The following is a 26,707-nucleotide window of genomic DNA, read 5'->3' on the forward strand; positions in this document are numbered from 1 at the left end:
GATATCGACCAGGATATACGAAATATCAAACCTACGTATATTAACGCGAGTAAGGGGCTTGCATCTTCCAGTCGGTGGGTAGGTTCGAGATGTTTTGTCCCTGTTTGTATAAGAAATTCATCGGAAACTACCGCATGTTCGTATCGTATTCGAAACCCGAGTCGTGAATTCTTGAGCTGAAGTCCGTAAAGTTTGCTGATGTTGCCCATCAATGCTGAATTGACTTTCGTTTGTCTACCAGTACACGTGGACCAGTAGTTCAGGCGAAAGCTTGGTTGGGAACTTGGGGCACTCTAATGCATAAAGCTTGGCGTTAGCTACAACAGAAATGATGTTCTAGAATGTGTGACAGAACGAGGGGTTGCCAACAAGAGCTGTCTAGCATTGGACGGTTTCATCCTAGCTTAATTTGGGCAGTAATCACGCATCCTACCGCAGTGACACCACAATTCTCAAGACATTAAAGAAAACGGCAACTCCCGAGGTGCGGGCGGAGCGGAGGTGAGCCCGAGAGGAACTGACAAATCGTATGGGAATACGGACTCCGAGGCAGACACTGGCCTGACTTTAGGTAAACCTAGTTGCCTGCGGCCATCTATTAGTGCTCAAGCAGAACCCATGGATCACGCTTGGAACATTGTCTACAACAGTGACCTCAATTGTTGCGCTGAACATGGATACTTCTCTAATAGGTGGATGGAAAAGGGGGATACTGGGCGACCAGTTGCAAATCTGAATTGTGGTAACCTAAATGCAACGAAAGAAAGATATCATTATCTCTACCCATCATCATCACTGAGTCGAAACCAATGTGCTATAGAAACTTAGACCCATCTGACACCACATCTGATACCCTCTCTAGCCAAATACGCCATCGTTCGTAGGGGTAAACTCAACATGGGGCAGCATCTTGGCGTGATCTGGCACCTCATCAAGCATGCTCGAGTCCATGCCTTCGAGCAGAGGCGCCGCCATGCCCATCTAGATAGTTAATAGAGAATCAGTACTTTCTTCCAATGCCAAAAATGGGATTACGAGACATGACTTACCGCATAGTACTTGAACTTGTTCGAGTGCATCATAGTCGCGCCGCGGACCCGTATCTGCCACCGAAACACCGCCCACCCCAGCGGCGGCACCTCGTGCACCAGCTGCTTGGCCGATGTCTCCACCTCGAGCTCAACGCCCGCCCGGAGAGCGTCCTCGACCGTGTCCCACTCCCACTTGGCGTCCCCCCGCGCGCCCAGCAGGTACATGGGCTCGCCGTGCTTGTACAGCGGCATCGTGTCGTTGGCCGTGTTCTGCACGACGACGTCGACGGTCGTGCCCCAGGGCAGGTCCCCCACAACGGGCGGTTCGACGTCCGTCACGTTGGCGCGGAAGAGGTGCGGCGACATCTGCGCCCGGTAGAGCTGGTACGGCTTCTGGTTCAGGTACCACTCGGTGATGTGCGGCTCGTACTTGGACGGGACTGACCCGATCTCGAAGTGCAGCGTCTTGTTGGACACGCGCGGCGGCGCGGATGGGGGATAGGGTCTCAGTGACGCTACGGACGTCGTGGTGCAGGTGGCGTGCATGGTACCGTCGGGGTAGACACAGGGTACTGATCCACCGCGTGGCGGGGGAATGGTCATGGGAGCTCCGTGTAAGGGGTAGCGCAAAGCCTAAGTTTCGTCAGTACACAGATGCAATAGTATGAGCTAGAAGAGGGATATACTGGATATCGTAGGATTGAGTATCCCTGAAGGTTCTGCTTCGTGCTGGTCGACACCAGGCGCATCGCGTAGTCGGCACCTTCCTGATCTAGCTTCACCAGGATCGTGTAGCGGACCCCGTTGCTGATGTAGAGAACGTCGACTAGCTGGGGCTCGACAAATCCGCCGTCGTTGGCGACGATCCATATCTTGTGGTTGTCAATGGTGAATCGGACGGCGTGCTCAAAACCAATGTTCAAAACATTGAGCATGATCCACGGTCGTCCGTGAGTTTCAATGATCTGTGCAATTTTCAGCTCCAACACCCGATCTAAAGAAGAGCGATGTGTGAATAGAAACGCACCTCGTAGTCAGCTTCAGTTGGAGTACACGGGACCCCTTCGTTCCCAGATTCAATGGCGCAGCCGGATTCATCGAGCTTCAACCCATTCAAGGTGGGATAGTCGGGGTGCCGGCAATGTCGCCGCCCTTTAGAGTTCACGAGAATGGAGTCGTAGCAGTTGAGGTTGGTGCCCTCCCCCTTCAGCTCGAGGATCCGCCAACCGACATCGCGCCGGTAGTAGTTCCAGACCAGCATGTGCTGGATGTTGCGTTCGGCCTCGTGGATTAGCGCAAGCTCCGTCGGGGACGAGGTGATGCGATGATATGGCCTGGGTCGGGAGGTAGACGGGGCGATGTAGGCCACGCCATGAGCGCCATCGATGATGCCCACGCCTGTGTGGTCCGCGTACCAGTTCAAGCCCCAATGCCCCGTGGTGTCGTATCGCGATGTGAAGTTGCTGCGCTGGAAGAGACCGTACTGTCAAAGTGTTACAAGAGAGGAACCAAGACGTACTAAGCGGATGGAAGGGTTACAAACTTGGTTTAGGCCGCCTGTGCCGTCATTCCAGAATCCAAATCTACAATATGTCAACAACATAAGCCCCGATCACTCATGCTGCCAGCGACTTACCTTCGATGATCCATGCCTGACCAGTGAATAGATACTTGCGAAAACAGATCATTGTGGACGTTCAACTCCACTACATCTCCTTCTTCGGAGTAAAGGGTTGGACACGGCGTCTCCCCATTGCACACGAGTATGCCTCTCCAATACCCCCATCTATTCGCAAAAGTTAGCACCGCTGGCAGGCTGCTACGTTATACTCGTAATACAGGAGAACTGACCCAGGTTCATCCAGCGCGCCCCGATGGTGACATTGTACCGCCGAACTACTTGCTCAGTTTTCGGTTCATTGGATGTACTGTGTCCGACGTTGAATTTGGGCTCGGTGTTGTATTTAAAAGTGTTGGTAATCCACAGAGTTAGCATCAGTAGGCCGCTAATCAGTGCAGCAGCCAGCCAACGTCGCCAGTGGTCGTGTGGCCTTAGGAGAACCGACTCTGGGTAAAGAGGAGTCGGTGGTTGCTTGCCGCCGCGCGGCATGCCTTTCGTGATGCTATCGTATATGACAGGCAACTGCATTATGGGCGTTCTAGGCAGTGGATTCGACACCGTAGAAGCTATGGGAAAAGATGATGTTGATCCAGATGAGAGCAAAGCCTGGGTCACTTACAGAGCACTCGAGGGTGTGATACAGAATAGCATGGTGAGAATTCGCCACCTTGATGGCTTTGAAAGTCGCATGTTCTTCCGAGCCTTGAAGATCTTGATCTGAGCCCGTTCTGAGAAGCCGACAGTCGGAACCAGTTTCCGCGTACCCGTAAACGGATAGTCGATCGTCTGAACTCGCGGGGCCGGGGGCGCGATTCAGACACGGCCTCCTGCAACCCCCTTCCCCAGCATCCCAGTCTACTGAGATCGACGCATTTCCGCGTCGAGGGCGTTAGACTTGCCTTCTCCGGTAACGATGCACGCACGTAACCTCCCCCTAGCGGTATTGTCTCCGTCATTGGGCATTGGTACGATCCGGCCTACTGGACAGGGGAAATCTAAATCTTCCCACTTTTGCTGTTCCGCTGGGATCTAGAATGATGTATGATGTCTATGAAACTCGGCACGTCATGTCCAGCGCCCTCATGTCACTTGACCAGGATAGGTGAAGCGATCCATCTAGGTCACTTGTGTTTATTGCATACAGATGTGACCATCTGCTGGTCAATACTGACTGCTCCTTTGGATGCAACTTGGACTCTCCAAAATCAACATCTATACACCTGGAGTTGGCGATATTGCTTCTGTCATTATGAGGTTCGGCCAGTTACATCTAGCATCGCTTTTCGCGTGGCTGGCTTTGAGCAAAGAGGTGCGACGGTATCACCTCAACCTGACGTACGAATGGGACAAGCAAGGTATGTTTACTCGAGCTTCAAGCTTGACCTCACATTCTTACCCCAAGTGCAGATGGTCATGGCCGCCCAACATTCTTGATCAACGATGATACCCCTGGACCTCTCCTCACAGTCAATGAGGATGAGACTTTGGAGGTATTCGTTGAGAACCACATGGGAATCGAAACCACAATTCACTGGTAAACCTGGCACATCGGCGCGCTATCATACGTAATTGCTAAGGGACATCACAGGCACGGCATATATCAGATCAACGAGCCCTGGAACGATGGTGTACCAGGGGTCACTCAGGTAGGTTGCACATCCCCATCCGCACATTGGTTCCCAACTAACCTCTGGCAGTGGACGACCGCGCCGAGGGGCAACTACACTTATCGCTTCACGCCTACCGACCAATATGGGAGTTACTTCTACCATGGCCATTTCGGGCCCGCTTTCTCAGACGTGCGTGTACTTTGGCGAGGCGTATGTCCTGAGAACCACGGGGGAAAGCTAACAGCTGAACCAGGGGCAACGCGGTCCCTTATGGATCATACCCGCCGACTGGCGTCCCAGGCCATACCATCTCATCTCAGATGACGAGCACGATGTCAAAGCCATGCGCGAGGCGGAAAAGAACCCGCGCCACATCGTCATTGCGGACTGGAACGACCAGCCCATGGACATGTACCTGATCCGCTTCCGCGACACTGGTTACATCCCGGTCTGTGCCAACAGTCTAACTCTGAACGGGAGGGGCGGGACCCGATGCGAGTCTGCCAAAGACATCGAGGACGCCGGAGGGCCGGCCCGAAACGAGCGGGGCTGCGAGTATCTGATTCCAGGTCATGAGTACACTAATCCCGAGTACTGTACCGAGACCCGCCCAGAGCTCGAGGTCGTCCAGGCGCAGGCGGGCGAGGAGTGGGTGTTTATCAACTTCATCAACTCAGGGGCCCATCACGCCCTTGGCATCAGTATTGATGAGCACGAGTTCTGGGTAGTCGCTTCGGATGGCGAGTTCGTTCATCCCCAAAAGGTGGTCCGGACACACGTGAATTTAGGCGAAAGAACGAGGTATCACCCATGATACAGTCCTGATATGAAATGTCGAAGTACCGGCTAACCACTGCTGTAGCATCCTGGTCCACCTTAACAAGCCGGCGGGTGACTATGCCATTCGGCTGCATTCCCTACGCTTTGAGCAGGTGATCCAAGGAGCGGGCATACTCCGTTACCCGACGACTAAGGTGAGCAACAGCTGACAAGAGACGATGCCTTCCAGTACTAATATTTCACGTGAAGGACCTGTCAACAGCTTCCAATCGAACAGTCCCCAGCACGAAGCCATGGCTACATCTCAATGGCAGCGTCATGGACCCAACCAGCAAAGTCATGAACGAATCCCAGCTCGCGCCCTTCCCCCTCGCCCGCCACCACCCAAGGCCGACTTCACCCTCAAGTTCCTCGTCAACAAGACGGGCCCCTCGACCTGGGTCCTGAACGCGGCCCCGCACGAGTTCTTCCGGCAGAACGTGCCGCCCATCCTGTGGAGCGAGGGCTCGCGCGGCGAGACCTCGTGGGGCGACGCCCACGGCTTCCTGCGCAACGGGTCGGTCGTCGACCTCATCATCGAGAACGGCGCCGATATCGACTCGAACCACCCGTTCCACAAGCACAACCACAAGGTCTGGGTCATCGGCCAAGGCGAGGGCGGGTTCCCCTGGCGCAACGTGGGCGAGGCGCTGGAGAAGGGCGGCGACGGGGTGGCGCGGTACTTCAACTTGGATAACCCACCGTACCGCGATGGCTTCACGCTTTATGCGGGTGAGGGCAAGTTTGTCGTTATTCGCTACCATATTACTTTCCCGGCGGTCAGTATGCTGCACTGTCATATGATTCATCACTTTGCGGTAAGTCATCATTCCACTGATTTAAATTCACTGCTTCACTGGGCTTTGCTGATGAAACCCATGGCACAGAGCGGACAGCAAGTCATCCTGTTGGAGGGCATGGAGGTCATGCCGCCGGTGCCGCAGGAGCTGAAGGACAAACCTCACGTGGAGTTTGACATGCCAGCACGCTACGGACCGCTGGATTAGAGAGAAAACGATGCCTAATTCATTGTATTTCTTCCGATTAGTGTCTCATTAAATGGTTTCATTTCTAGTCTACCAGACCAATACAGTGTCGCTGCTTGAGATCGCTCGAAAAGGGGCTATATGACTTAGGGGTAGTTATGTTGACAGTCCGCTATCAAATCCATTCCAACTGTTTTTGCTCCACAAAGGTGCGACTTGTTTGGAGATGGACTAGACCAACTACCGTTGTCATGAATGTCCGCATGCCAGATTCCGATTCCCAATCTGCCGGTTTGTCTGATGCTATTGACACCTAGGTAGGACTGACTCTCTAGACCATCTGCCGAGGTACATCTGCTAGAGGGGCCACAGGAATGACCTATTCAAGTAAGCTTGAATATCTAGTTGCATGGTCGATCGTCTCCTGTTTTGAACGCGAGAAAAAAGCTTGTCAAAAGTCATCCGAACCTGCTTTTTCAGCTCCTGAGTCAAGTCTGTCTATCCACCTTCGCATCATCCCAACTATCGAAGAAGGGGCGAGTCAAGGTTTCCAGGCGAGCTAGTCAGGTGACACCCGTCACTGCCACATGCCGCATCTGATAGGCAGTTGGCACATCTGGGGCAGTTCCGGGGTCGACCGCTGATTCTACCACTACGCTTCGTTTCCTTTCTTTCGCCTCCTCAACAGGGCAAGAACCAGCGAAACCTTAGAGAAGGAGACATGTCACATGCCACCCCAGAGACTAGCAGTCACCAGTATTAGTCTTCGTTCTCATAGAACCTCCTTCCGGAACGTTCGAGACTCTGGTGGGAAGAAACGGCAGCTTCCCCCATAACCGGTTCTTGATGCTCCAGCCAGGCTGACTCACCTCAGCCCCGTAACTTTCCCGGCGCCTTACCGCAGATCAGGCATGCAACGAAGCTTTCCTTGCCCATTGGTCAGGTTGTTCGATCCGCTGCAGAGAAGCACTATCGCAGGCTTTCATACAACGGGTTCGCTATTATACCTGAAATATCTAGATTCGGGATCTGGGGTGACATTTCATGGAGCCCAAGTCATGGCTTTCCTACGGCGGAAGCCACTATTCATTCGGAACATACCACCACTCCGTCATGGATATTGCGGTAGTGATCGATTGTAGAATATGTGAGCAAAATGAGACATCGCCCGCCGCGTATCCGGGAGTATATCCGGGACAGCTGGGCGATGCTGGGGGCTACAACTAGAAGCAAATGACCATTCATACTGCGTAGACTAGGGACTTATGTAGACAAGAACTTGAACGTTTTCGCTCTTCCACTAAGATTACTTTCTCATCTTCGACTGGCCACAATGGAGTTCAAATATTCCGAGATCGTCGACCCTTCTCGCTATGAGACAGAGGGCCTGAGTGGCGGCATTGATGTCCGTAAGAGCAGGCTCACGGAGCTGGAGGATCGAGGCGCTATCAGAGCTCACCAGGACTGGGCCAGGCACGTAGGTCCCTGTAAGGGGTACCGTGGCGGTCTGGGACCGGAGTATAGCTTCATTTCGGTGGTTATGCCGGAGTGTATTCCCGGCAGAATGGAAGTAGTTGCCTACGCGAATGAGTTTGCATTCATGTATGATGGTACGTAGTAGCCCCTGTTCATTCAAATCTTGCGTATGCTTACTTGGGGACACCCAAAAAGATATCGTCGAGTGCATGGGATGCGATTTGGTGAGTTTTCCCAAGGACGTTTTGCTCAGGGGTAACATACTCATGACGAAGTTTTAAGGGGCAAACCGAGAACAACGAGATTATGAACGGATTCTTGGAGGCTTCTCAACTACGATCTGGTTCTAAACCAAACGCCGTGGACGAGAGAGCCGGGAAAAAGCAGATCCAGTCCCTCATCTTCAGTGAGATGCTGTCGATTGACCCCGACTGTGCCAAGACGACGATGAAGGCATGGGCACAATTCATTGAATCTGGGTCTGCTCGGAAGCACGACGTGCGGTTCAAGAGTATGGCCGAGTACATACCCTACCGCATCAAGGACGTTGGCGAAATGTGAGTAAATCACCAAGTCCCTTGTCAACATATATTTGCATGACCCCCTAACCTAGGATGAATACAGGTATTGGTACGGAGTAGTGACCTTCGGCATGGCGCTCCACATCCCAGACCACGAGCTAGAGCGCTGTCAGGCCCTGGTGGCACCAGCCTGGATTGCGGTTGGGCTCCAGAACGATCTCTGGTCGTGGCCTAAAGAGGTCGAGGCGGCCAAGGCTCAGGGGAAGGACCACGTCATCAACTCCATCTGGGTGCTGATGCAGGAGCACAGTATCAGCGTCCGCGAGGCGATGCAGATCTGCCGCCAGCTCATCAAGGGTTATGTGGCCGAGTATCTGGCGACGGTGGAAGCCTACAGAGACGACGAGGCGCTGTCCGGCGATCTGCGTCGGTATCTCGTGGCTATTAAATATAGCATCTCGGGCCACCTTGTGTGGAGTCTCAACTGTCCGAGGTACAACCCGGAGGTCTCGTTCAACAAGAGACAGCGGTCTTGGATGTGCAACGGTGTGCCGGCAACAGGCCCCTCACCTAATTTGACGCTCCAGCAAGGGGGAGAAACTGGATACATCGGAGGGAAGGTCGCTCTTCCTGCCTAGTGTTTAGGCTTCTTGGGGAAAAACAGGCATCCAATGGTTTGGTAACAGAGATTTATTCAGCAAGTATTATACATGATTATACCAGTCATAGATCTCTTCCCTCGGCTGTCTTCTATTACAATAAAACGTATGTGAATCGTGCATTTTACGTACATTGAAGCTACATCGTACATCTCGACACTCCTCCGATCCCTAGGTATACAATGATAATACATGAACGACCTGTATATGTACAGATATTTACCGCAAAACTCACTCAGTCTTTGCCAATCCCCACTGCCTCACCCAACGCGCCACCCATTCTGCATTAACAGCACCCACCGCCCGCAGCGTCTCACTCGCCGCTTCCGCCCTCGACGTCTCCATAATCGGCTGTCGATTCCTCTCGGAGATCCGCCTGTAGAACTCCGTCAGCTTGGCCGCCGGGTTCTTCTCGACATCCTGCAAAGACTCGCGGCTGCTGTCCTCGAGGCGCTCCAGCCAGGCGGCGAACGTGGCTTTCGGTAGCGTGATGTTCGTGCACAGGTACTCGACGAAGGCCGCCCAGGCGATGTGTCGGGGATTGGATACGTGGAACACTTGCATGTGTGCGTTGACCGGGATAGGCGAGTGCTCGAGCGAGTCCAGTATCTCGAGTAGAATAGGGGGACCATATCGACCGGCAGCCAGTCGACGATGTCACGACCCGGAAACTCTTCGGGCAGGAGGCCGAGGTACGCAGACGAGTTGATCAGCTGTTCTAGATTTTAGCCATACTCACAGCCAGGGGGACAGGATCAAACAAACAAGGTGCATACGTACCGCTGGTATATACTCATGTCGAGTCCACAGCCCTTCGACTCTTTGCACAGGCCCCGCCACCACCCCAATCCGACACACCGCCGCCCTCAGCCCCGAAGTCTCGACCGCGCGCTCGAGGACCTGCTCCGACACCAATTTCGCCTGCCCGTAGCCCATGACCGCCGCATTCAGATCGCGGACCGGCGCCTCGGGCAGCGGTCGTCCCGTGTCCTCCGCCCCCGCCCACGCGCCCACGGCCGAGACGCTCGAGACGAAGAGCAGGAGCGCGTCGTGTCGCGACGCGAAGCAGAGGTCCACCAGGTTGCGCACGCCGCGGACGTGCGGCTCGAAGCACGCGATGGGCCAGTGGAAGTTGACGGGCCACTGGTTGTGCAGCACGTGCGTCGTCTCGGCCTGCAGGCGGTGGTAGACGGCCGGGTACAGGCCCAGCAGCGGGGCCGACAGGTCGGCTTGCAGGAACGTGACGCGACTGGCGTCCCAGTCGCACGCGAGGCCGCGGCTCGCGGAGATGGCGCGTTGGCGGGCCTCGCTGTCGGCGCCGCGGTTAAGGCAGACGATGCTCGATACGCGGGGTTTTGGTATAGCGTGTCGAGGAGGTAGGAGCCCAGCGAGCCGGTGCTGCCGGTCAGGACGACGTGCATTCTCGCCTCTCGGGACGATTCCATGCAGTAATCATCATCGACAGTCGGCGTCTCTTTCTGAAGCTGTCGAGGCAGGGCGGCGGTGTATAGTCGTAAAAGCGACTCCATCTTATCCACCGAATCTGTGGAATCGGACCGCTCATAGCCTTGGTCGGATGCCGCGTCGACGAGGAAGGACGCGAGCAGACGGATAGTAGGATGGCGATAGATGGAGGAGGGTGAAATGCCTCCTATCTCCCGCGAGAGCTTCATCACGTGCAGCGAGTCCACCCCGGCCTTGAAGAGGTCGTCGTCCGGATCCAAGTCTTTCCCGGCGACCTCGATCAGCTGCAACTTGAGCCAGTTTATCGAGTCATATACGGAGAGGAACCGATGAGGGCTTGGGACCCGTTTTTTTCTCGATCGCCTCATAGGCGGCGGTGATGTCGTCCTTGTACATGTTGAATGTCATGTGCCGTTGGATCTTGCCCTGTCCGAGATAGTGGATCGGGCGGGAAGGCTCTGCGAAGAAGATGTGGTGGTGGTCGAGCTGGGCATGCGCCGGCGCGAACGCATTGGCCTCGTCGATGAACGGCGACAGCTCCTGGATCAAGTGGTTCCTCTCGTGCTCGTCTCCCGGCGGACTTTGACCGTCGGCCAGCTCCAGCAGGGCCAGCGGCTGAAACCGGCGGTGACCGACCACCATGGCCCCCTTCACCATCGGGCTGCTCGTCAGCGCGGCCTCCATGAGGACGGGCACCACCTTCTCGCCGTTGCTGAACACGATGACGTGGTCCTTCCGGCCCCGGTACCGCCACAGGAACGGCTTGGTCGGGTGCCGGTCGTACAGGTCGTTCATGGGCCACTCGTCTAGCTCCGGGTAGGCGTAGAACACCCCCTGAAACGCCTCGAGCTTGGGGTCGCGCACGATCACGAGCTCGTACAGGCTTTCGACGTGCTCGCGCATCTGGATGCCGGAGTGCGTGGGGTGCCAGTAGAAGTACTGCCAGTCCGCCATCGAGGGGCAGAGACGGGGCAAGCAGGCCGTTTCCGTCGCGCCGAGGTTGTTGATGACGCGCGAGTATTTGGAGATCTGGTCACCGGCAGCTCGTGAGAGTGGAGCTACGTTTTATCACGTATCAGTAGGATAGGAATAAATGCGTGTGTTGATACCCATAACGCAGCCAAGGAAAGCTCACCTCCGCTCGCCACTACATAATGGAGATGTCTCATGTGGACCAACATCTTGGGATGCGCACAGAGATCTTCGTAGAGGGACGGCGCGCCCATTGACCCTTCTACGTCGGCATAGCGATGGATCTCGTCCACGTAGTCGGCGTTGGGGATCACGTGGGCAGCGCCGTACACCAGCGTGACTCCCAGAGAAAGAGCCCAGATGAGGGCTGCGTTGAGCCCGCTTGTATGGAACATCGGCAGAGACGTGTAGACCCGCCGGGCCGTCTGGTAGATCTCGGGCGGGGGGCAAGTACCCGTCGATGGCCGGAATGGTCCGCCAGGCCTCGTAGGTGCTCAGCATGGCGTTCTTCCAGACGACGGGCTTGGGGAGGCCTGTCGAGCCCGTCGTGTGCAAGATGACGCACGGGTCGTTGCGCGCCTCCTCGAAAGTCTTCGTGTACGGGTACGGCTTGATGGGCGCCTCGTTCAGGAACCAGTCCAGCTCCGGGACGGTGAATGTCCGCATCGGCCGCTTGTCCAGAATAGGCTGGACCTGGGTCGACACACCACTGGCAAGGAGGAAGATACCGCATCCGCTCCTCTCTAATACGTTCAGGTGCCCATCTAGGTTGTTCCGAGGCGACGTAAAGACCATCTATTCCCGGATATTAGATAAGAGCACGAGACAAGCATAGGATATGATTCGATGCCCACTTTATATCCGACTTTGATCGCTCCTAGCATGAATAAAAGATACCGCAGATCATCTGGGGCTCGTCAGCCATTTGTCTCTTGAATTTTCCACGTTGTTATCTTGTCCCTACTTGTGCCGTAGTAGCCCACCGAGTCAAAGTCCTCCGGCTTCCCGAGTTCATCAGAGAGGTACCAACTGGCCCTATTCACGGCGTTGGCGAAGCAGCGGGCCGTGATGTCAACGAATTCATCTCGTGGATTTGCTGTCCGGGCATACGAGAAGAGGACATATTCCGGGACGGCTTCTGCCAGTTCATCGGGTCTCGTGTGGACCAGGCGGCGGCATGAAGCACTTTCGCGCTGGAATACGGGGTGGATCTCTGGATACCTCAAGGTTAGCTCCGACATGTTGTGTCCCTTGGGCGTTCAGCGGTATGTGCTAAAGAAAGGCATCGAGATGAGCACGAAGAGTTCATGACACTGCTTGCCTCTGTTCCCGCCAGTATGCAAGGGCGTCATTTTGGAAAGAAAAAAGCGAATGCGATTACCAAACAGGCAAAGACATCTGAACATCGAAACGGAAGGAAGAAATGATGTAATTCCATTAACGTCCCATCGCAGCTGGACACAAATCGGGGGATCGACACTTATGAGATGTGAAACTTGGATTAGGCCTTGGACATGTGCAAACGAGGTAGCCCCGAAGTCCGTAAGGGGATTCCCATGTAACGTCAACAGTGTGCCCGTTGGAGTTTATTTGTCTTAGAGTTCATCCGAGGTATAGACAGGTCTGCATGCTACGAAACGTTTCACGATACGTGAACCCTAGAGTCGCCGCCTGCAACGAGTCAAAAAACGCCAGTAAGAAGACTGCGACATAATATATATAAGATCGGATGGTTGTCATGCAGCTACGTCATGCCTCGAGAGCAGTGTGATATCATGCGCGGGTTGGATCATTCCTATTACTAACGACAGTACCGGGAAAGGGGAGTTCAAGAAAAAGAGAGATGCAATTCTGGTTTTCAATTTATACAAGGTCAACCCAGTAAGAGGAAGAGATTCGGAAATTGCGTTATGTAGTATTTCAGGGAGACGTCGAATGCGGGTCTGTGTGATACGCAAACCAAATACATTCTTATTCCTCGTTCGCAGCTCGGGTTTCCAGAGATGTCGCAGGCCTAAGGCCGTGCAGATTGCTGGCGGTGCCTTGTACGGGTAAGCCAAGTCCAAGTCACACCTGTCAAATAGCAAAGTTAGCTTTCGCTCAGACTGACTTTTGACTGAGATGAAGGAGCCTTATTATTCTAACCCCAGTGTCATCTGGTTTTTCGATGCCTGAGGATTGTTCTTCATTTTCGCCTCCTACGTAGTGACGGTCTGATCGCTAGAAGCTTATCATTTATGCTGAGGGGGCTGGGACGAAAAAGGGGTAGGAAGGGTTCCTGCGGTTCGCAGCCCTGTACACTTGCCTGTAGGATTGAACAAGCAAGCGCGGCATTTACCGCCAGCCGTTATCGCTGAATTCCGAGAAACGATACACAGTATTACGCCCAATGGCATGAAGGCGCGGTATGGTTCCAAGCGGCGGCCAGACGTCGGAAGTCATGAGCCGCACAGGGGGCTCGTGAGAGTTGATTGAGCGGTTTCGACACTGCGACTCAGGGGAAGTACAACGACGACAGCCGTCATGAGCTGGTTGCTATGACTACCAGCCACATTGTGCGCCACACATGTGGCGTCGCAGTACGTATCACAACCCCTATTCAGTTGGGACAAACTCATTGAACCATCCATGATAGGGATGCAACGTTTCCTGGAAGCCTCCCAGCCTTCCCCCAACCCCAGATTGACAAGATACATTACCTTAGCTGGATAAGGAGCCTTCTCAATCTGCCTGACCCCTTACCAGGTGGACGGCTAAGAAAATGTTGAATTGGTGACTGTTCCCAGGCTTTGATGAAGATACACAGTTTTAGTCTGCATTGTTTTGCAAGTCCGGAACGGGTCTCAATGGCTGTACTGTGCCTCGAACCAGTTATCTTGCCAATCGGGCAAACCTCGACATTTCAATGGCCAGTTGATGTTTCCATATGACTATTCTTCGAATTGGTCAGTCTGGGAATACAATATTACCAGGGCCTGTCGACATCGAAATGCCATCGTGACCGACTAGTTTTGGTGAAAGCGTTTGTCCAAAATCAGCGGTATAAGACGGCGTTGGCAACAGGAAGTTGGAGCCTGGAACGCAAAAGCAACTCAGACTAATCACTGCGCAATTGCTTTTCGGGTATTTAAACACTTTATGAAGCACGTGAAACAGGTATATATTGCGAATATATTTGATTGAAGGCGAGTTTTGGAGAAGTAAATACTTCGGAGGAGGCAGTAACGAAGTAGGCATTCGACGTGCCTTGCACAATGCAAACGAGCACGGAATGGGCGAACTAAAGCATTTGTAATTAGATAAACTGTTTCATAGAATCATTGCCGTGCGCATATGCTCGACCACAGCATAATATGCGTCCCAAATCCGCAGTTAATATTTGAGGAAATACCCTAACATATCTACGACAATTTGTCAATCCAATACCAAAAAGGGTTCTGTCCACTCTCTACATGATCAGAATAAAAAGCAGGGCAAGATCTTGCAAAAAGAGAACATGGACTGGAGACCCCGGGATTCGAACCCGGCCCCTTGCGCTCTGAGTGCGCTAGCAATGCGACCACAACACCTGGACCCCTTGAGATTTGGTTGCCGGAAAACGACGACAAGATGTTTTTAAATAGCATCGATGCGGGCATTGTTGGGAGGCGTGGCTGTATGTGCCAGAGGTGGCTTGAAGGGGCGTGGTGTGGTTGTGGTTGTGGTTGTGGTCATGGTTGTAGTATGACGGGTTGGTGAAGGAAGGCAGGAAGGCAGGAAGGCGCGATGTGCTGGTCTCAATGTCGTGTGGGTTTCAAAGTAACCAGCACGGGAGGCACGTACAGCAGCCTGGCTTAGGTACGCCTAATTACATGTAGCCCTTGGTTGGTCTGTCAACATGATTTTGTACAGTCCTCGATTGGCTCAATTAAGTGTTACGTATTCCCAAATGCCACATCTACTGTGAATGTCCCGGCCCTGACACCGGTTATTGCTAATTCCCTGAAACGGAGTTTTGGAGCTAGTATTCGTGTTCCGTATCCTCTGAGCAGCTCACCAGATGATCAGAAACACCTTCTGGTGTACTCTCGAAAAGACACCCAGTGTCGAAAGCTTCCACCGCCTCGGACCCAGAAGCCTCCTCTTGCAAAGTAGCCTGCTTGAAGGCAGCCTTTGCCTCCTTCTTGGCAGTCTTTTCCATCCTCTTCTGCTTTTTGCCCCTTTCTCGTTTCGGTGGAAGATAATATGTGGTATGGAAAGACGGGGTCGTCCCCTCACGACACGCCTTCCAAACGACCAGCAAAAGCATCATTGCCCTCATGGCGTCTGTGGCGGCAGGGGCCTGCTTCTTGGCGCGTCGGTCATCATACTGATACAGGCCGACCATGTAGGTGCGAAGGCTTGGTGTTTTGTCCATGTGATAACCGTCGAGTCCTCGAACGTCGACCTTCTCCACGGCAAGCTCCCGGGAGTCCACCCAGCCGTCGAAGCAGTTCAGTGCTGCCGGCCACCGTGACATCAACTTGCACAGGTCCCTAGTGAGATTGAAGCCCACCAGAACCAAGAACTTCTTGCCGCTCTCGGCTTTCCATTTCGATAGCAGATCTTCAAGTCGGGGTTCTACCTCGGATGCGTCTATGCGGAATTTTTGGCCGAAGTAAAACGGCCTTGTCAAGGGCTTTTTCTCGCCACCGTCTTCTCGTTTTGTGGTGCTCAAGGTTGTCACCTGGCAGCCGTCGAGCCTGTCGGCCATCCGCTTAACACCAGCGTTTAGCGTCGCGGTGCTTCCGACGGTGGACAGCTCGGGAAGGTAAACGACTCCAATTTGTCTGGGCAGTTGGTCGTCTAATCCGACGACCCGGCATCCGACAAAGGCGCAGTCGGGAGCATATTGCATCAGTAAGTCACAGTTCCACAACCTGTTTTGGAGGAATTGCTTGGGTATCGACGACTGGGGAGAGCTCGATGATCCTGTGCGGGTAAGCGTTTTGTAAGGCCAGTTGGAGGCATTGACATCGGTAGGAGGCTGGATATCCATTGTGGTGATGATCAAATATTGGGGAAGGGTAATCTAGAACTGGTGTTTTGGATACTAAAATGTCTCCAGAATACTTCTTTGGTCTGCAGTGAAGGACTGAGCAGACGCGACAGAACGGGTTGTGATCGAGTTGTGTGGGAATTTTCCTTGCTCAATTATGGGTGTAGTTTTTAGGTAGTAAACTCGGGGGAAAAGAATTGAAGACCGACTTGGGCCACCGTTTTCATGTAAAAAGCAGAACGTTCAGATGCCGAAAGAAACTTATGGCAGCGGAGATACCTGGAGTGGCCTCGGCGTCTCCAGTGCCTCATGAAAATAACAGATTACAGTTTACCGTCTTCAACTGGGTACGGCTTGTTTTCATTCTGCGAGGTGATTTAGCAGTAAAAACAGCCTTGACAAATAGGACGGGAGCAGATCCATTATGCCATATCAACATCGCATTGGAATAATGCATTGGAATAATAAAATCCATCTTGAGAATTGAATGGTTTGGCATACGGATCAATAACGATATGAGATGCATCACTGCTCGCTGAGCACAGGCAGCCAATCTTATTATCGCTACGATTACAGTTTCGCCACCCCATGGGTCGCAATGCGCAAGGTTCGCTGCCTCATACCCAAGATAGTCCAAAGTTAGGCCGAGTGACATTCGTGCACCCGGATTGAAAAAGAGGCGACATGTAAGAAAGTAAGCTGAGCCCTTCCTGGGAGGTGGCGAAGTGGCCAATTGGTGATACGACAGCACAATGGCACTTCAATCACATCTCAAGCTGAGAAATTCGAGGGCCTGCAATGCAAGTTAGCCATCGGCCGGGTCAATTTGGGTAAGCGAAACTCACGTCCGAGGCGGTGGCCCTGCTACTGTCGTACTTGACCAGTGCGGCGACCAGGTCGCGGAACGGAGGCTCGACATCGGGCAGGATCTCGGGCCACTCGCGCACATCAAAGGCGCGGTACATCTCGAAGGGGGCGTCCGGAAGCGCGCGGCCTCGGGCCAGGACTCGCGCGTCGGGCTGCCCATGGTCTGGAAGATGCTGAGGATGAGGCCGAGTTGGTTGCCGTCCTCGTGCACGGCGCGGGACTCGAAGAGGGGGCGCGGCGGCTCGCGGCAGCACTCGGCCAGCATCGCGCCCGCACCCCACATGTCGACGGGAGGCCCGTACGACTTGTCGCCGAAGAGCACCTCGGGCGCGCGGTAGGGTCCCGTGCCGATGTCGAGGATCTTGCCGTCGGACGGCTCCGTGACGACGGACAGCTCCGGGTGCCAGGCGGTGCCGAAGTCGGACAGGTATGCGGGCCCGTCGGGCGGCTCGAGCAGTACGGCGGACGGCTTCACGTCGCGGTGGATGATGCCCTGCGCGTGCAGATGCTGCAGGGCGCCGAAGAGGTCCCCAAAGATCCGCCGCGTCTGCGCTCGGGTCACGGGTTCGCGGCGGGCCAGCAGCGACTCGAGCGTCAGCGGCATGTAGGGGAAGACCAGCACGAACCGCTGTTCTTGGTCTCGGAACGTCTCGAGCAGCGGGACCACGTGAGAGGTCTGGCTCAGCGTGGCGAGGATCTTGGCCTCGCGGAATGGGTCGTGCGGCGCGATGTCTCTCGTCTCGGTGATTACCTTGAGCGCTCGGGCCTGAGCCCTGTACACCTCGGCCGTCACTCCGCCCGCCACATGGTGGCAGTCGTGGTATGGTCCGATGGTGATGCCCGGCGACGATGCAACATCCTGGTTCTCTTGTTCGCCTAGGCCTTGGTGAAATGGCGGCGAGGCTGGAGGTTGTTGTTGATCTGAGGAAGGGGCAGAGCAGATCGCATTGTATTCCTCCTGTTCAGGGTTAGTTAGTCTATTGAAACGGCCCACAGCTGCGCGTCTAGCCTTGGGCAGAAATGGGCAGAGAACGGTTGGATATAGTCAATAGTGTCGACGCCTAGAACGACTTACTATAGAAGACGAGTTCTTGTAGGCTTCGTTTTCCTTCGAAAAAGCTTCCTTCTGCGCAGATGTGTGGGCGGGATCTGATGTCTCAATCGCGGTTTTTCTACGGTGCGGGGTGAGAGTGAGCTCTCATGCAGCATGATGCCATGCTAGGTTAACGTGTTTTTGAGATGCTGCATCCCAAGGATGACTTACATTTTCTGGATGTTCTCGTAACGATCCAATGAGGACACAGTACTGCGCCAGTCGTGCTCGGACGACATGGCCAATATCTCAATCTCCCAGGTTGTTTTGGCGATGGATGACGGGCCAAATACCTTATCTCCTTTCCGCCCTAGGTTACAATGTTGGGCGTCAATTCTACGAGGCCTGTAACGGAGTGCCTCTAATAATTCTAGGTTTCCGGGGTTTGGCCAAAGGACGCCCAGTTAAGGTACCCGCACATCAGACGACAGAACATTAGTTGGGGCCTTTGCTGATGGGGACAGAGGACAGCCTTGTTGTTGCGGTGCGATGCCTACATACAGTGGTTATCCTGCATAGCATAGGTACATAGCATCCATATGTTCCATCTGCCATGTTTCACAACGTCATGATGGAGACAGGTTACTCAGGTTGTGACCGCCAGTTCGTTCGGGATTCAGCCGATCAAATGGATGTTTGCCCACGCTGCTGCATGAATGAGAGCGCCCGAACAGTGCACGCTAAACGTAGCGGTGCAGTTTCGATGTCAGCCTCGGCTCCATCCTTTGCTTCATTTGGAGCGTCGCATTACCGATTGGGCGAAAGTGGCTCTTGAACCTAAGCTTTTTTCGATCCAGTGGTCGTGTTTGCCGTTCCTCTGCAAGGCTCAACGACGTGAGAGAGGGGCTGTTCACGAATGAAAGGACGTTCATGAATGTCTCTGGTGAATCAGATTGCGATGGGAGCGATTGGCCTGAAAGCAAAGGGTTCAAATTAATTGTCAGCATTGGCGTCACCACTAAAAAAGTAGATTAGATTTGGCAGAGGGTGAGGACTACTACTGAGTGAGTGCCGCGTCAGGTGCCCATTCTGGCCCATTCAATCGCATGTTCAATTGCGGTCCAATAATAGCCCCTGCAACCTGGACAGACCTGGAGGTACCAGCCAAGAGTGGGCACCGCGGCCGGGGGCATGCCAGCTCCATCTATTTCCATCGTCGCCGAAGGAGAGAGAGCGAGCAAGCAGCGTCACAGTTGTTGTCAAATCAAGGCTGGCTGGGATGTGACAACGGCACCCGTCGCTTCGTTGATCCATCTGATGAAACAACCATCGCATCTCGCGTCCTCAACTTCCATTCTCTACCTGCACATTTCCATCCACCGGCGCATCTCCATCTCTATGCCTCTCTTTGCACCATTTGCTTCTGCTACGTAGCCCGCCTGGTGTTTACATGACTGTCCAGCTGAACTACCTACCACCGTCGCAATGGATGACTCCATGAGAGTAGAGTACCCGGCTATGCTGGTAAGTCGCGCATTGCTTCCATCCAATCTTGCTCGGCCGTTGGGTCAATTCGTCGCGATCGGGTCACTACAGCGATCCCGCTCAAGCCAATCCTGTCATGCTGCTGCTGCAAACTGCCGCAACCACTTTTACTGACCAGGCGTGATTACCATGACCACAGGACAACCTCCAGCCCCTTCAGGCCGTCCAGGCCCTCAACGATCGAGTGAAGCGCATATCCAAGGTCAACATAGAGATTGCCGACTGGTTACAGGTACGACCGAACCCGCCACTGCTTCCAGGGCCACCTGCTTCTGCAGCTGTTTAGAGACGAGTCGCTGAATCATTACCCCCCTACAGGAACGTCGCAAGGTCGAGGAGCAATATGTCCAAGCCATGCGGAAACTCACCCAATTTAGGGTCCCCAACGCGCAGTCCGAATTAGGGTACGCCTGCTCACCTCCATCCAGCGCAAGCGTGTCTTTAGCTGACATGTTGGTATAGCACATTTCAAACACAATGGGACAAAATCATGCTCTCCACCGAAGCGATCGCCATGTCACATCATCTTTTCGCCGCCAAGGTCGAAAAGGACGTCGAGGTGCCACTGCGGAACTTCCACGCGAAGAAGGAAATGCAAAACATTACGACAATACAGGGCAACCTGCAGAACATGGCAAAGGAGCTGGACGATGCGCAAAAGAAGTCCGAGTCGGTTGCTAAGAAAGCCGGCAAGACCAGTGCGGCCAAGATGGACCAGGCTGCCTCCAGGCTCGAGTCCGCCACCAACCAGTGGGAGTCGCAGGCCCCGTTCATTTTCGAATCATTGCAGGCACTCGACGAGACACGCCTAAACCAGCTTCGCGATGTCCTGACCCAATACGGCACTTACGAGGGGGAGCAGGCACAGCAACAACAGTCCGAAGCCGAATCGGTCCTCAATAGCCTGCTGGACTTCAACACGGCCAACGAGATCCAGGCATTTGTCGCAAAAACCACGGCCGGCCGACCGAAACTAGAAAAACGATCGACTATGTCTCGGCAAGCATCGACTGTCGGTCCTCCTCCTTCGTCGTCTCCTGCACCGCCGCCCATCCCGCCGGTCCCTCAAACTCCCGAAGATAACAGAAGTGTTCACTCGGGTCAAAAGGAGGACAGAGGTAGCGAGAACAAGCTCCGTAGTCGCATTGGTACCATGCTGGGCAGGCGGCGACAAAGCGTCCACGGCGGGTTCGGTCAACTCTCCCCTCCCAAGGGGGCATTTTCGAGGACCTCGAAGAGCGCCCACGGCATATCGCCTAGGGCATCTTCGAGCAATCTGAACGAGTCCCACAACAGGCTTTCCTCCCTCATAGAGCGCCCTGATCTCACAGAAGAGTCGGCCAAAGCGCCGGAGACAAACGGAAAAGCCAGCCATGAGGGCGCGAATGGTGTGGGCGGCGATGCTACAGCTGAGAGAGCATCCAGTCAGCTGGAGCCGTCCCATCTCAATGGCACGAATGCCAATGCCGCGATGGACGTGAACGATGTCTCTCCCCCACCCGGCCCACCACCAGCACAGATGGAAGCCATGAAGGATGCAGAAGGCTTCACCATACCACCCACGCGACATGACCCGATATCAGAAGCCGAGAAGGAAGCAGCCGGCGACGAGAGCGAGCCGGCCTTCAAGTTGAACATCCAAAAAGAGCCGGTCGCCGAGGAGGATCCGGAGGAGCGGGAGGCTGCTCTTTCCAAGTTCACGAATTCGCTCTCCGCCTTGGGGATGCCGGCTCGCAAGACCGGTACCATCCGCGGCCGCAGAGATGTTAGAAACACCATATACGTGCCCGCACCTGTTTCCGAGGGTTCCTCAGCAAGCAACCCGTTCCCGCCCACGCCAAGTCTCCCATTGGCCTTCTCGAAGCCTGCCACAACCTCGGCACTGGTGTCAGAGCCCAGTGTCACCGGAACTTCGGACACGCAATCCATTCGGTCCTCGAACTCCCTGGGCAACCATGCTCACTTTAAGCATCCTGATCTGCACGAGCCTGGCCTTTGCTCGTCATTCATGGAAACCGTATCCGCGACTTTTGAACGTGGCAACATCAAATCCACCAAAATTAGTGGAGAGATCGCGTTCTCATACAACCCGGAGGGCGCAGCGAACGCTCCTAGTAAGCATATTTCCACACGATCCAGTTGCATCGTGAGACTGACCATACAGCTCATCAAACTATCCGGATCAACAACTTCCCTGCCCTGGAGTCGATTGGCCCGAACCGCATCTTTGTTACGAATACCGCGCCCGACCAACCGGATCACTTCACGCTCGATCTTTCACACCTTCGGCCTAGTCAACCTACTGTTGGCTTCTCTTACCGCCTACATGTCGAAGAAGCGAACCCTCCCCTGGATCATGCCCCGTTGATCGTCAGCCAAGCTTGGAAGCCCCAAGGCGATAAGCTTGGACTGCTTCTTCAATACAAGCTCAATCCGGCCTTCAAGTTCGCGTCCAACGAGACGGTTACGCTGCACAATGTAGTTATCTATGCGACCTACGAAGGTAGAGCCTCGGGTGCTCAAACTAAGCCTGCGGGTACGCATCTGAAGGATAAGCACCTGGTCTATTGGCGACTCGGCGACCTCGCACTGAGTGCATCCCAAGATTGGCAAAAGCTAGTGGCCCGTATCGTGGGCGAGGGCGGAATCGAGCCTCAGCCGGGCACGGTTGAAGCCCGATGGGAATACATTACCGAAACAACCCTGACCCAGGACATCGCGGACATTACCGTGTCCCGACTGGAGGAGAGCAAGGGCAAGGAAGTCGAGTTGAACGACGACGACCCATTCGCGGACGTTGGGGAGACTACTTCGACGTCCGATGAGCAATGGCATGATGTTCCGGCAGTAAGGAAGCTTGTCAGTGGCAAGTACGAGTCGCTGAGCCAGTGAGTGATATCCAAGGGCGTAGGTTTGCCCAGCGTGGCGTGAGCCACTATGAGTTTATGGATTGGCTTCTTGCAAAAAGGGAGAGGAGTTCAACTGTACATACCTGTAAGTGTACAGGGGAGAAAGATCGCATCGAAGATCTGTTTGTTTATTCTCTTGTTCATTTGTCTCTGTTGTTTTCTATGTCCATTCATCGATGAGGGAGATTCAGCGTACGTAGTAGTATAGGGAATTGCATCCATACCAGGAATCTGATTGTGTGAAATCGCTACGTCCGAATAGCCCCGTGAAAACAAGTCACTTCTCCACCTCCCAAGCACGAGTTCTATTGGTTGCCACTGACTTGGCGACGTGTGTATATGTCCCAAATCTGCTGGTTACAATCACCCGCTTAGGTGAGACGATATATATAGCTAGCGATATCCTACTTGCGGGGTCGACGATAAAGCGTCAAATCTCACCCGGTGTTCAAACAATTCCCCAACCTACTCAGTAAGCGACAAACCAATAGCACACGAGTCAAGTATCGAACCCCTCGACAACATCTTTCGTATCAATCAATCATGGCCTCCGGGAACTTACTCCACAAGTGGTTTCCCACCGCGGAACGCCCCTTGGTCATTAGCGCCCCGATGTTCACCGTCGCGAACGGGGCGCTAGCGGCGGCCGTGACCAAGGCCGGCGGGCTCGGCATGGTCCCCGCGGGCATGGACCCGAGCGCGACGTCGCCGCACCTGGCCGCATTGGACGAGCAACTCGCGATCGCGGGCCGGATACTCGACGAAAGCGACCGCAGCAGCGACTCGACCGGGGGCGATGGAAGCCTTGCCTCGCTGCCGATTGGGGTGGGATTCCTCACGCTCCTCGCCACGCCCGAGGCTTACCGCGCCAATGCCCTGCCGATTATCCGCAGGCACCGCCCCGCCTTCGTCTGGCTCTTCGGTTCGGAGCCGGCGGGGTACGGGCCGCTTATCGAGCTGTTCCGCGAGGCGGGCGCGGGGTGGGGGATCAAGGTCTTTGTCCAGGTCGGCACCGTCGAGGCGGCGCGGGAGGTGGTCCGGCAGGGCGCTGATGTGGTGGTGGCGCAGGGGAGCGATGCGGGGGGACACCAGTTTGCGGCGGCGGCGAGCGTGGTGACGCTGGTGCCGGAGATTGTGGATGCGCTGCGCGGGGAGGGGGAGTTCAGGGAGGGGAGAGAGGAGAGAGGTCGCGGTGGTGGCGGCGGGAGGTGTGGTGGATGGGAGGGGGGTTGCGGCGGCGTTGGCGTTGGGGGCGGATGGGGTGGCGATGGGGACTCGGGTAAGTCTGGCAGAAGCTAAGAAGCTGCTTCGAGATTGTGCCCAGTAAGCGGCGGATTTTACTGAAACGATGATGATGATAGTTCATGGCCTGCCCCGAGGCAGATTCCAGCTCGTTTGTGCGGAACGCTATATTAAGCACAAGCGACGGCGGCGCGACCACGGCACGGTACACTCCTGAAAAACTTGCCCTTTTACCTAGTTACCGGAGCTGAACATATTATTAGGTCCTCTGTCAACGACGCCATCATGGGCTATCCTACGTGGTCCAATCTCTATGCTGGCAGAACGATATTGCACTCGGGTCTTGAGGACATTGCGAATGGTGTATCCATTGAACAAGTGCACGGAGCATTCAAGAATGCAATGTCCGAGGGCGATGAAAAACGAATGATCACATTTGCGTAAGTCCGAGATCGTACCTTAATATCTACCCTATCTCTGGAAGACTAGAGTGTCTAACATATTCGCTACTCAGGGGCACGGGAGTTGGCCTGGCAAACAAGTCTCAGCCGGCTGGCGAGATCGTCCACGAAGTGCGGGCTGAGGCTTTGGCTGTCATTGCAAAGCTGAAGGCCAACTTCTAGATGATCCATAATCTGGACAGTGTCGTATGATATGGTCGGGAGCAGCACTCTCGCTGTTTAAGGGATGACTGCATACTGTGCGCCGAGGCTTGTCAAATAGGGGGAAACCTTGTGAGGTAACGTATTTACATGACTGGAAACTCTACCATGTTGTGGGAGCATGTTTATCAGTGGTAGGTTTGTCTCCATTGCCAATAATAGCTTTCTTGGTTGGGAGTTGGGTGGTGAAAGGTTGGATTAATGTGAAGCTACCTGGCCCTGATAAAAGAAAGTAACGTTGTTGCCTAATGGGATGTAGTTATGGGCATTGGAGGATGCATAACTGCTCGCAAAGAACGAAGACAAATGGGACAACGGATCCTGTCCGCGTTATATAGTAAGGAACATCTCCGTCTACGAGCGCAATGATCCGAAAATAACGTCCTATTGTGGCTATTCTACGTCCAGCCACGCCAAAAGCTTCTCGAATGTCCCAGCCAGTAGGCCTTCCAATACACTATCTCGGAAGTACGATTCGTCAAAACCGCTGAGAGCCCAAATCCTGCCCCTGAATGTGTGGAGTATCACACAGTTCATGAGCTTCGCTCCCAGCGTCATGACGTAGGTATCTTCCACCTCCAGTTCCAACGTCGGGCCCCGGCTGCTGCGGAAGCTCTCCTCTTCTTCTCCCTCGCAGCCATGGCTTTCGTGGAGACAAACCTCTTCTCCCTCTTCTCTCCCAGAAAAGGATCTTCGGATAAAGTGCTCTGCCACCCCCAAGCTCGAAAAGATGGGCGCGCTCGGGGCCGGGGTCGACGGTACGAACATGGAATGGACGTAGTGCGTCAGAGCATCCAGGCCGGTCGGGTCCTGTCCGAATTCGTGCCTGGTGGTCTGGAAGAACTCGTTCATGTCATGTGCCAGCTCATCCAACGATCTCTCCTGAACAGTTTCTTCTCCCTTTGTTTCTGCAGCCCCAACCGGTGATGGGATTATCATACCCAGGGCAAAAGGTATAATGACGTGGTAGTCCACCCCGAGTCCAACGCGATTGGTGTTGCCTGTGGCCTGTAGCCACGGCCGCACGTCAAAGTGATGAAAGGTGACGGCGTGGCTTCCCCCACTACCGGCTCGCTCAGTTTCTTGGAGGGCGCGGGTGGCGCTCGCGAGCGCCGCGTAGAACGCTGCAGCGACGGTGATGCCTCTGGCTTTGCAGCCGGCCACGACGGCAGCAGTCCGACTCTCCGAGATAGAATGGCGAACAAAGTCGCCCGGTCCAGAGAGCCAGTCCTTAGACTCGCCCGCCGCCGGGATGGTCGTGCTAGGCGGCAATAGCACCAGGTCTAGCTTCATCGCGGACACGAGCAGGTCGTGGGCCTTCAGCCAGCCCTGGATACTGGGCCACGAGGGGAGACCGAGTAGATCGTCACGCGATGGGGGTAGGTTTGGGGGTTTTGTTGATTTCTCAAGATCTAACATGGCAGGGCTGGCTCCCTTGACGACCTTCTCGAGGAGGGCGTCCCAGAAGACCCACGTGCTGCGCGCGTCGGCGTAGCAGTGGTGCATCGTGAGCACCACTTCGCCCGTCTTGGGCAACCAATGCAGACGGGGCTGGGCTTCGCGCTTGAGCGAGCGAGTGAGTCCTCTCGCGTCGAGACCGGGGTGGACCAGGAACGTGGCGTCCAGCCAAGCGACCAAGTCGTCCTTCTGGGTCGGGACCTTGTACGTGCTGTGGTTGGGCCCGAACTCGACAGCGAGGCCCGGGTGGTCGTTACGCATCGCGGTCCATGCTTGCTTAAGGCGCATCTGCATCAGATCATCCTTTATTTGAGGGCCGGCGGGATGTGTATCGCTCGAAGAGCGAAAGCGTGCGCGTATCTTGACGACCGAGACAACGATCAGACTTGTCCGCTCGCTCTCCGACTCGCGGGCCACCCAGTCGGCGAAGAACTGGGCGAACGAGTCGTGCGTCTGGGTGTATACGCCCGGAGACGAGAGAGTCCAAGGGTGGTTCGCTGTAGCGGACATGGTTATCATGCAAAGGAGTTTACTCGATAGATTGATAATCAGGAGGCTACTGGATGCTTGTGGTTGTTTCAGGCAGTTCACATAAAATGCATCGTGAACACCCGTCTTTATATCACTCTGATAATGATGTAACATTCGGGATACAAACTACCCCGCTCCAAAGCAAGCCACTGGTACGCCATGTAGACATTCCTGGGATATTCCCCTGAAAGGAAGCATGTTGCGGCCTTGGGGGTGCCGTGTGACGTGAGAAGTGCCACTCGAATCGGGGACTAGAGCAAGCCGCATCATAAAACCAGTTTTGC

General features: G+C 54.7%; 9 protein-coding genes across 9 annotated transcripts; 4 read left to right on the forward strand and 5 right to left on the reverse strand.

Moving 5' to 3' along the window:
* Positions 1–858: 858 nt before the first annotated feature.
* Positions 859–3,180, reverse strand: PG997_008037 (uncharacterized protein; the record flags this gene model as incomplete). Its single annotated transcript, XM_066812352.1, has 7 exons — positions 859–981; positions 1,050–1,664; positions 1,718–1,996; positions 2,059–2,514; positions 2,575–2,614; positions 2,668–2,817; positions 2,879–3,180. 7 exons carry the CDS (start codon positions 3,178–3,180, stop codon positions 859–861), a joined length of 1,965 nt encoding a protein of 654 aa, XP_066667694.1.
* Positions 3,181–3,901: 721 nt separating this feature from the next.
* On the forward strand, positions 3,902–6,088 carry PG997_008038 (multicopper oxidase; the record flags this gene model as incomplete). The annotated part of the gene is made up of 8 exons (XM_066812353.1): positions 3,902–4,007; positions 4,060–4,186; positions 4,241–4,298; positions 4,350–4,472; positions 4,516–5,063; positions 5,125–5,236; positions 5,327–5,899; positions 5,969–6,088. 8 exons carry the CDS (start codon positions 3,902–3,904, stop codon positions 6,086–6,088), a joined length of 1,767 nt encoding a protein of 588 aa, XP_066667695.1.
* A 1,312-nt stretch (positions 6,089–7,400) lies between these two features.
* On the forward strand, positions 7,401–8,702 carry PG997_008039 (terpenoid synthase; the record flags this gene model as incomplete). The annotated part of the gene is made up of 4 exons (XM_066812354.1): positions 7,401–7,677; positions 7,739–7,767; positions 7,826–8,100; positions 8,168–8,702. 4 exons carry the CDS (start codon positions 7,401–7,403, stop codon positions 8,700–8,702), a joined length of 1,116 nt encoding a protein of 371 aa, XP_066667696.1.
* Positions 8,703–8,954: 252 nt separating this feature from the next.
* PG997_008040 (uncharacterized protein) lies at positions 8,955–12,400 on the reverse strand (the record flags this gene model as incomplete). The annotated part of the gene is made up of 8 exons (XM_066812355.1): positions 8,955–9,314; positions 9,362–9,436; positions 9,504–10,032; positions 10,071–10,471; positions 10,515–11,245; positions 11,323–11,443; positions 11,490–11,902; positions 12,124–12,400. 8 exons carry the CDS (start codon positions 12,398–12,400, stop codon positions 8,955–8,957), a joined length of 2,907 nt encoding a protein of 968 aa, XP_066667697.1.
* Positions 12,401–15,159: 2,759 nt separating this feature from the next.
* Positions 15,160–16,176, reverse strand: PG997_008041 (uncharacterized protein; the record flags this gene model as incomplete). Its single annotated transcript, XM_066812356.1, has 1 exon — positions 15,160–16,176. The coding sequence occupies one exon, from the start codon at positions 16,174–16,176 to the stop codon at positions 15,160–15,162; it is 1,017 nt and encodes a 338-aa protein (XP_066667698.1).
* A 760-nt stretch (positions 16,177–16,936) lies between these two features.
* Positions 16,937–18,375, reverse strand: PG997_008042 (uncharacterized protein; the record flags this gene model as incomplete). Its single annotated transcript, XM_066812357.1, has 5 exons — positions 16,937–16,969; positions 17,022–17,141; positions 17,171–18,001; positions 18,119–18,215; positions 18,308–18,375. 5 exons carry the CDS (start codon positions 18,373–18,375, stop codon positions 16,937–16,939), a joined length of 1,149 nt encoding a protein of 382 aa, XP_066667699.1.
* A 1,186-nt stretch (positions 18,376–19,561) lies between these two features.
* On the forward strand, positions 19,562–22,513 carry PG997_008043 (uncharacterized protein; the record flags this gene model as incomplete). The annotated part of the gene is made up of 5 exons (XM_066812358.1): positions 19,562–19,600; positions 19,761–19,853; positions 19,940–20,025; positions 20,084–21,735; positions 21,786–22,513. 5 exons carry the CDS (start codon positions 19,562–19,564, stop codon positions 22,511–22,513), a joined length of 2,598 nt encoding a protein of 865 aa, XP_066667700.1.
* A 560-nt stretch (positions 22,514–23,073) lies between these two features.
* On the forward strand, positions 23,074–24,395 carry PG997_008044 (FMN-dependent 2-nitropropane dioxygenase; the record flags this gene model as incomplete). Its single annotated transcript, XM_066812359.1, has 3 exons — positions 23,074–23,809; positions 24,011–24,212; positions 24,287–24,395. The coding sequence occupies 3 exons, from the start codon at positions 23,074–23,076 to the stop codon at positions 24,393–24,395; spliced, it is 1,047 nt and encodes a 348-aa protein (XP_066667701.1).
* A 432-nt stretch (positions 24,396–24,827) lies between these two features.
* Positions 24,828–26,402, reverse strand: PG997_008045 (uncharacterized protein; the record flags this gene model as incomplete). Its single annotated transcript, XM_066812360.1, has 1 exon — positions 24,828–26,402. The coding sequence occupies one exon, from the start codon at positions 26,400–26,402 to the stop codon at positions 24,828–24,830; it is 1,575 nt and encodes a 524-aa protein (XP_066667702.1).
* Between the last annotated feature and the right edge of the window lie 305 nt (positions 26,403–26,707).

Source organism: Apiospora hydei (genome assembly GCF_038363865.1).
Source record: "Apiospora hydei strain CBS 114990 chromosome Unknown utg000006l_segment0_segment0, whole genome shotgun sequence".
NCBI classification, from domain to species: domain Eukaryota; kingdom Fungi; phylum Ascomycota; class Sordariomycetes; order Amphisphaeriales; family Apiosporaceae; genus Apiospora; species Apiospora hydei.